At 36.2% G+C, this 9,930-nt stretch overlaps 1 protein-coding gene across 1 annotated transcript; it reads right to left on the bottom strand.

Annotated features, from left to right (window-relative positions):
- Positions 1-3,085: 3,085 nt before the first annotated feature.
- On the bottom strand, positions 3,086-7,514 carry LOC110038844 (NEP1-interacting protein 1-like). The gene is made up of 2 exons (XM_020743762.1): positions 7,374-7,514; positions 3,086-3,535 (listed from the first exon to the last, which is right to left on the bottom strand). Exons 1-2 carry the CDS (start codon positions 7,512-7,514, stop codon positions 3,086-3,088), a joined length of 591 nt encoding a protein of 196 aa, XP_020599421.1.
- Positions 7,515-9,930: the final 2,416 nt, after the last annotated feature.

Consider the following 9,930-nt stretch of genomic DNA (forward strand, 5'->3'; position numbering starts at 1 on the left):
CCCAACCAAGTGTGAGAGAGTTGCATGATTTCAAAGCAAACAAAACTGTCGTTTCCTGCCCAAGCCAACTTCCGAGCCGAGCACCCTCTACAACTTGTGCACGTGGATTTGTGTGGTCCGATCACCCCGACATCACTCGCCGGTAACAAGTATTTCTTTTTACTTGTTGATGATTATAGTCGTTGGATGTGGGTGTATATGCTCAAAGAAAAAGGAGAAGTTTTTGAAACATTCAAGAAGTTCAAGAAGCTCGTGGAGAACACGTCGGAGTACAAGTTGAAGACTTTACGAACTGATCAAGGTGGCGAGTTCACTTCCCAGAGATTCACGGAGTTCTGCAAAGAAGAGGGAGTCGAGCGTCATCTCACGACATCGTATACACCTCAACAAAATGGTGTGGTGGAGAGGAGAAATCGCACCGTGATGGGCACCGCGAGAAGCTTGCTTAAAAGCATGCAGGTCCCGACAAACGTTTGGGGAGAGGCGGTACGACATGCAGTATATCTCTTGAACCGCTTGACAACAAAAATGCTAGGAGATTGTACCCCCTATCAAGCATGGTTCGGTAAGCGACCTCATTTGAAACACTTGAGATTATTTGGATGTACCGCACATATGAAGGTTGCAGGTCCACATCTCAAGAAGCTCGATGATTGAAGTCAAGCAATGGTGTAATGGTGTATCTTGGTCGAAGACGGAAGTAAGGCGCACAGATTTCTCGATGTACCGCACATGTGAAGGTTGCAGGACGCAGTGTTTGAAGAGGAGAAGAAGTGAGAATGGTGCAACGATGATGACGAGCTCATACAAAATTCTATGGAGTTCGGAATTTTACAAGATGACGGAGAAGTAGCGGACTCAACCTCGCCAATGACACCAATGGTCACGCCGAAATCTCAACGACAACAAGAGAACTCAGGAAGATCCACAACGAAAGATGCTCCCAAGAAATTTCACTCACTTGCCGAGGTCTATGCGGAAGCACCACTAGTAGAGATGGATCTTGATGAATTATTGTTGCTCACTACCGATGAGCCAACAACATATCATGAGGCGGCAATATGAGGCGACAAGCGAGGAGGCGTGGAATAAGGCCATGCAAAAAGAGCTCGAGTCCATCGAGAAGAACAAGACGTGGGAGCTCACCGACTTGCCACCCGGTCACAAGCTCATCGGCTTAAAATGGGTGTTTAAGTTGAAAAGAGACAGCGAAGGCAACATCCTTAAGCACAAAGCAAGATTGGTGGCGAAAGGTTACGTGCAGAAGCAAGGAGTTGACTTCGAGGAATCCTTTGCACCGGTGGCGAGACTCGATACCGTCAGGTTAATTCTTGCCCTTGCAGCTCATCGTGGGTGGGAGATCCACCACTTGGACGTCAAGTCGGCGTTTCTCAATGGTGATATTGAAGAAGAAGTCTACGTCACCCAACCTGAAGGATTCATTGTCAAGAATGAAGAGCACAAGGTGTACAAGTTGTCCAAAGCTCTCTACGGACTACGCAAAGCACCAAGGGCGTGGAACACTTCTCTTAACAAGAGAATGATGAGTCTAGGCTTCGTGAAGTGTCCTCAAGAGCAGGCTATGTACACGAGGAATCACGGAACAGAAGTACTCATCGTTGGTGTGTACGTTGACGATTTGATTGTAAAGGGATCCAGCATTGATGGTGTTGAGATATTCAAGAAGCAAATGATGAAGGAGTTCGAGATGAGTGATCTTGGGCTGCTCTCATACTACCTCGGTATCGAGGTAGACCAAAAGAAAGACCACATCACAGTGAAGCAATCGGCATATGTAAAGAAGGTGTTAAGCAGTTCGAAATGGTAGATTGCAACCCGGGCAAGTATCCAATGGAAGTAAAGTTGCAACTCGGAAAGGATGTGGAAGGAATCGTTGTGAATCCCACCAAGTGTAGGCGTGTCATCGGGTGTCTCAGGTACCTAACACATACTCGACCCGATATCTCATACGCAGTTGACATGGTGAGTCGTTACATGGAGCAGCCTACCACTTTACACCAGCAAGCGGTGAAGCATATTCTTCGTTACATAAAGGGAACAATGAGCTACGGGATTCAATACAAAAGAGGACAAGGAGCTGAAGAACTCGTCGGTTTTACTGACAGTGATCTAGCCGGTGATATAGACGACAGGAAAAGCACTGGAGGGATGGTATTTTATCTCAACGGGAATCTAATCACTTGGCAATCTCAGAAGCAGCGAACCGTTGCTCTATCATCCTGTGAGGCAGAGTTCATGGCAGCCACTGCGGCATCATGCCAAGCATTGTGGCTGAGAAGTTTGTTGAGCGAGGTGACTGGAAACGAGCCAAAACCAGTAACTCTCCGGGCGTGGTTTGGAACCATTTAAAGTAACGTCAAGGCATTTCATGTTTAATCTTGTAATTTCATATTCATCATTCACCATGTGAGTCACAACTAATCGATTCACATATGTGAAGGTTAACAGTCTGACATGTTGCAAAATTCCTTATTGTATAGAAGGATTCTAAGAGCACCTTTGAAGTGCACCGCCATTGTAGAGAGTTCCTCGATATGAGTTCATATTCCATACACGTACGTGTTAGTAGAACATTCTCATCAAACTTGATAAAAACTACTTGGCTATACCGCCAAACTCGACAAATTGCTCTATGAGGCAGAGAGAATAGAAGTTCTTGTGAGACTAATCTTGAATTGGTAATTTGAATTGATTGCATAATTAGTGGCTTCATAATAGGCATGAGTTAATTATTGGAACAAATATAGAAGATATGATCATAGCATTAATTTTGAATTAAATATGGGAGATATGGCAATATCATTTATTTTGAATTTCAATCTTAAACTCAAATTCAAAATTCAAATATGTGTAATCAATTCAAATAGGCGCGAATTGATGACACTTAATTTTCTTGCCTTTATTATGTACGTTTCCTGTTTTGTTTCGGTATGTCTTAATTAGTATAAAATTGGGTGTTGTGTTGCATTATAAAACACCCAGACTTGTATCTTTTCACTCCTTCAACATAATAAAAGAGAATTCCCAAAAGTCCAATCTCATTTTTCGATTTGTCCTTTAGCGATCAATTAAATTGGAACCAACAGGTCTCGGGCGGAACCACCGCTGATCTGCAGAGTGGATAACACAACCTGCGAAGGTGCAACCATCGGTAAATGCAAGACACGAGGAATTCATGGAAGCAATTTCCGAGCTCCCGAACATGCTCCCTAGGTTCTACTAACTGAAGGCAAATGGAACAATCCGGCATCGACCCAGCCATCGTAGATTTTCTTTTTCTCTTGAGGAAGCTCTGGTACTCGATAACAGCCAGCTTCTCCTTGACAGACTGGGCAGGAGATTTAGCTGAAGGCATGGAAATGCCGACGGACATGAATAAGAGCTCCTTGTTCTCCCATGGCGTCGGCTCTCTTTCAAAGGATGGGTTGAGGCCGATACGAGTCAGGAGGAAGGAGATGGTATATTGGATGAGGTCCATGAGGTAGAGGAAGGAGTGACTGATCTTGGGATCATTCTACGATTAATAAGAAAAGCTTGTTTGTACAGTTATTAATGGCTATGAAACCTTACATAGAAGGGAAAGATTACAGAGGAAAGTTTCCCGAAACCAACTACTGACTTTCCTGCTGCTTCCGATAAAAGAAAAAAAATTAATAAGAATAATGAGAAAATTTTGTAAAAAATATGATGAATGCATTTTAAACTGTTAAGATAATTTTATTAATGACTAATTGGATATTATTTATATAAGCAGATATTAATTGAAGTTGAGGCTTTCAACTTTCTCCGATGCTTCCATTGTAAGATATTTTTATGAATGACATCGAATGTTGGTGCTCTTCGTTCCTTAAAATAAGTCCGATTCTTTTTTATGCGTCATCGAGCATGTTCTTATCATAAATTTTTGCACACTAATTTAGAGCAGAATATATATATATATATATATAATTAAATAATTAGTTTACAAGGCTGAGACTTTGAGCACAGAAACATCAGTTGCAGAATCGGATACAAACACAACATTTAACATTAAAAGTAAGCTTTTTTACATAATTACGTCGTTCTATTCTTATAATTCTTTAGCACATGGAAGCAGCATAAATAAAACACGCCTGCTTGTATTAGAAGCCCAAAATAAATCTTTTGTTAGCCTGTAGAAGTGCATTGGTTTTTTATCAAATATGGATAATATTTTCCCTGCTCTAACAATTAATATTAACTGATGTATGTGCTACAATTTCTCAAAATCCTTATACTTTCATTTAAATTAGATCCTTTAATTATTTGAAGGTTCTTTTGACTAAGGGTGCCAATTCAAGTTAAAAAGTCAAATGGGTTTGCCTATACTCAACTCAACTTGAATCTAAGAGCTCAACTCATTCATTACATAAGTAAAAACTCTAATCAGAATCAAATCTTCCTTCAAATAAACTAGTGTGAGCCCGACTCATAATTCGTTTAACATAGGACATAATTGTCATTTATGTCAAATCTGAGCAAACTTAGAGCCAATTATGGATCAATTTCATGTTAGGAGGATTAATTTTTGATCGAAAGAACATTAAAAAACTAAGAGATATCCAAGTCAGTATGATATTAAATTTTTTTCATATGGTTCGGATCAAGTTGCTATGTCTTGTCAAATTTTAGCATCTATTTAGTGACAATGCCAATGCAGATTTAGAAGAATTGGTAGTTAGACTCATCTAATTAATCACAATCAAAATGCTTATTCATTATTGATTTAATTATTCACAATAATTTTCTTAAACATTATTCACTAAATCAAAGAGTTAAGATAATAAGAAAATATTTACATACATCCAACATAGCATGGTTATTCAATTCATTTGCACTGTAATTCGGGTTTAACAAAGTGGTCATGTAATTAATTTGGTCACCATATAAATAAAATCACCCAATAAATTTATGAAAAAATTTATAAAATATTTAGTTTAAGATACGTAGGTTACTCAACATATCTATTTGATATTAGACCAATATAATTCACTTGAACTTAAATGAACTGTTGTTACATGGATCTAAATAATAATAACTCACCCAAGTTTTTTTAAATTACTAGTAAGTCTCATTCATTTTCATAGTGAGCCTACTTAGTATTGTTCTATAAATTTACTTATAGTACTGACATATTTCGTTTATGCAGTGCTAAAGCTTGACCATGGCGTATAAATAAAGTGCCAAGGGATACGTCTAAGCCAAACCAATATCCTACCTATGGTGGGTTCAAGGATATTGAATTAGTTAAAATGCTTAATATACTGAGTTCGCGATCCATAAACAAGATAAAATCACTAAGGATGTCCAATATAGGTCGGTTCATTTAATTATACTCACTCAAAAGGGAGTTACGCAATTCTCTAACATTGTCAATGCTACTCGATGTAGTTACTCAACTAAAGCTACTTTCCCAACTCACCAAAAGTTAGAATGTATTCTTCTTCAAGTTTTCTATTTTACAAGAAAATACAATAAATTCAATAAGCAACTTCTAGTGAACTCTTCCATCGCTTAAAACTTGGCATTTTCCCAATGTAACCAATTAATCACATACCACTACTATAATTTTTATTATTTGTTTCAATGTAGAATTTCTTGAAGAAAGGCCTCCCAACCAATAATAAAGAGTCAAATGATGAACTTAAAAAAAATCATATACGTGCCCAAATGTTGAAAATTTTTCAATTTTATAAAACCCTAAAGTTTTTGTTCATAAACACTTCTTTCTGAAATCTTTTATCTAATTTTGTAGTTGTTCATATTGTTAAGATTTTGAACTTACGAATACATTTAAAATAAGTATCCCATTGCATGAGGCAAACCAAAATAGAAGTTACGAACTAGAAGCCAAACATTAGAGTTACAAGAAAAGCAGGAATCAAGCTTATGATGAGAATGATCACATCACTAGTGCAATACCTAATTAAAGAAGAGAAATACTTACTTGAATGATCCCAATATTTATATGTGTATGAATCACAACTGAATTAAAAATTTTTGATAATCGATCATTATGTACTTTTATTTATTAAAAACCATCAAACTTATTTTAGTAGCCATGAAGTCGATAAGCACAAACTTTGACATGTAATTGATTAAACTTACTTCCTAAGGAGCAACATTAAAAAACATCTTTGTTTTAGAGCTAGCTATCATTAGTTGTAACAAAACAAATGCAACCACCAATAAAGTTTGAATTATAACATTTCGATGTACACAAGGGATGATGGATCCAATCAACTAATTGTTATATTTCTAGACATTAACTTTAAAATTATAATATTTATACATTAAGATGTAAATTATCTTTTGCTATTTTAAAAGAGTTACCATTGGAACACTTCCCCGATCTTTCTTTTACTATATAAGATTCAATATTAGGTTCATTAGGCAATTCATCACTTAAGTTTTCATGATAAAAAAGGTTTAAAAAATTTTTCAAATTAATTGAGATTTTGGTAAAAGAAATATGAGCGCTTGTAAAATTATACTTCTAGAATTCAACATAACTTTTTGAAGTAAAAAATATGGAGATAATTGTGGCTTTTTCCATGCTCAATCACAATCTAATGAAGGTCTTATGTAGACATACCATCAATTAGTTGTAATTAAAGACATTAGCAAAGTAATTTAATATAAATAATTGTCATTATTATTAAGAGTATATTAGTGATTGTAGCACTTTTAATTTTTGTTGGTTATTACATTTTTAGGATTTTTGTGTAAGTGAACTCTGAAGGATATTTAAGGTTCGACGAAAATTCTAAATAAAATCTAGAAGTTATTATATTAGAATCTACATCTCTAACATAACTAGGACAACATACTGTGACCATCATTATTGAGGGAGAAGATCTAAACATGTAAAATTTTAATTCAGTTAAAAAGATCAAACCTCCTTTGTTCCAAGATGTTGACCTCACTTTTGTGAGGACTCACCCCATCTACTTGCACATGATCCTTGATTAGGGTTGTGCTTTCTATGGCCACATGTACCACTATAACCATAAAGTTCATCTTTGGAGCGGGGTCTACCCAAATTGATCCCTAGCTTCACTAAAGGACTCGCTAGTCATGACCAATTGTGACCCAACATGACATGTGGGTAACAAAAATGAAAAAAAACTAAGTTGTGTTCAAATACTATTGGAGAAAACCACACACTTAGCCATGTCACCATACACTTGGCACCTTAGGCTTGACTTCTTTGACCAACTTTTGGGGAGCCAAACCAGGCTTTGACAAGCCTAGACCAGACCAAAATTGATCTTGGCCACCCACCAAAAGGATCCCCAATGAAACCAATTCCTTTCCCATGCCTCCCTCTTCACCATTGGCTCCACTATGGCCAAGACATAGAGAAGTACAAAAGCTCCTCCCCACTGCCAAAAGCTTCTGGAACTCTCCGAATATCCTTTGTGGAGCCGCCTAATTGTTTCCATGTCAAGCCAAGCTCCCCCCACCTTTCCCATGTCTATAAAAAGAGGGAACCCAAGAACCTTAACACATCAAGCTACCCATCCATCCTCCAAAACCTCTCGTTCTCAACAAAAAAAAAAACCTTCTCCCGACTTAGGCTGTTGATCCTCACTGTTTTCTGGCTACCCCCACCACTAGCAAAACCTTACTTCTCCACCCAACTCCAAGACATTCTTGTCCCCGACACAAAATCCTCAAAAATCCATAGTCAAGCATCTTAAAAGCTTCCACAAGCCAACAACAATCTTATCTATCAAAATTGAAGCTTCCCGAGCCCTCTAACCTATTCTAACACCAACCCGAGCCACCATTTGTTTTTTTTCATAGCTAGGTACAATTTAACCACAAATTAAGAAAAGGAGGAGCTTCGTGGTGTCAATATGATCATCTTTGTCAAGCCCATAGGAGGCCATACCTTTTGGGATAAGGAATGGGTCAAAATCCCTAAATTTAGCCTTAGGTTTGGTCCTTTATTAAAGAAATGAACAATGAATGTCAACCTAGCCATATAGATAGCTTTACATCAACTTTGTGAATGTGTAGGAACAAACCCTGAGCAATTTGGTTGAGAATCAGGCAAGATATTAAGGTTAGATCATGGACAGCTCTAGGTTCTCTATGTTGTGAGGACGATGAACTTATGATGTCCATTTTGAGTGTAAGAAATGGATAGAATGGATCAAGTCAAACAACCAAACCGCAGGGGAGGAGAACACCAAACCGCAGGCCACCTTAGTGCCCACGTGGAAAGAGCATTCGAACAAAGTAAGACGCGTAGTCTTTCAACTCTGCCAAGGTTTACATGGATGTCATATGGTTAAGTAAATAATTCAGGCTTTCTTAATTATTTAAATTTAAAAAATTAAATAAAACTTCAAAATCTCATAACTTGATGTAGAATAATCACAAAAAATGAAATAAAAATACCTCTTGACTCAGTGAATAGCGGGGAACATAATAATAATAAAACTTCAAATAATAAAAATAAATTTAAACTTAAATTTATTAAATACTTTAGAGAGCATTTTAATTATTAAAAATTAAATATAATTCCAAAAAATATGAAAATTTAAGGGATTGTTCCCTCCACCCTTGGGAACATTTCCTGATTTTTCTAAAATCAAGGGACTTTCCTAACATCAAAGTGAGTAATTTTCAACCAAATTTATTATTATTTTGAAAAATAATTCTAAAATTAAAAAATTAAGAAAAATTAAATTTGAAATGAACAAGAAAATTTTGGGTGATGAAAATAATGTCTAAAGTGATAATTTCCACCCTAAGAAAATCCTAAAATTAAAATTAGGAGGGTAGGGATAAAAATGTAAGAAAAAAAATATATTTTAGCGTAAATTGTTTCACAACTAAATTTAAATCATTAATCCAAGCTTAGTAGGATCATAAGGGTTTGACAAAATGGTTAGCCCCTTAACCATGAAATACCCAAAATGACCAAGTGTTAGTTCAATTAGAGTTTAGGCTTGGGTTAGGTCTAATCCAATCTAGACCTAAGTGAACCCACAGTTGGACCCCATCAAACTTAGGTCAAGTCTTAGTGCTAGTCGAATTTAGCATTGCTCATGCCTAATCTAAATCTTTTTGTTCTAACCAACATTATTCCTAGACCAAAATCTTAGGCATAACCAACATAGACCTAAGTCCTAATACTAGTGTTAGGTATAATCCAAATTAGACCTATTTTAAGCATCAACTATTCGTAGGTCTAACCTAGATTAGAGCAAAATCTAACCCACATTATACCTTACTTAAACTCTAGGTGTAACCTAGATTAAACCTAACCCTAAGCTTTAAGTATAAAACCACATTATACCTAAATCTTAAGACCTATAGACCTAACCCAAATTTGTAAACACAACCCAGAATTTCACTAAGTATAACTTAGCTTAGACTTAGTTAAAATTCAAGCCCTACCAGCTCTAACCTAATTTCAACCACGTTAGGTCTAACGCACGTTAGACCTAAACATAAACCTTAGGTATAACCTAACCTAGGTATAACTTAAACTACCAACAAACCCCTTTAGGTCTAACACACATTAGACCCAAACATCAGAAGTTCAATCCCAATACAAATAGAAAATTACTTATACTAAATACTACATTAGACCCAGACATCAGGAATTTCAATATTACAAAACACACACGACAACACTAATAATAAATATGCAATTCAATCCCAATAAAAATAACTTTAGTAAAAATAACTTTATCTTTTAAAATCTTTAAACTGCCAGTAATAATAACACAAGAATACGTATCGCTCAAGTAATAAAGGGCTCTAATGGAGTCCTAAATATTAATTTCAGAGGGAAGTTAGAATTTTTTATGACTAAACTCTTATGAATATAATTTAAAACTAAGTTAAAGTAATTCAGTGTGTGCTAAATAA

This window comes from Phalaenopsis equestris, unplaced genomic scaffold (genome assembly GCF_001263595.1).
Source record: "Phalaenopsis equestris unplaced genomic scaffold, ASM126359v1 Scaffold234151, whole genome shotgun sequence".
NCBI lineage: Eukaryota > Viridiplantae > Streptophyta > Magnoliopsida > Asparagales > Orchidaceae > Phalaenopsis > Phalaenopsis equestris.

Coding starts and splice junctions, on each gene's coding strand:
- LOC110038844 (XM_020743762.1), bottom strand. CDS start 7,514: ATGGGAAAGGTGGGGGGAGCTTGGCTTGACATGGAAACAATTAGGCGG. Junction 3,536..7,373: donor TGGCCATAGTGGAGCCAATG/GTGAAGAGGGAG, acceptor TATTAATCGTAG/AATGATCCCAAGATCAGTCA.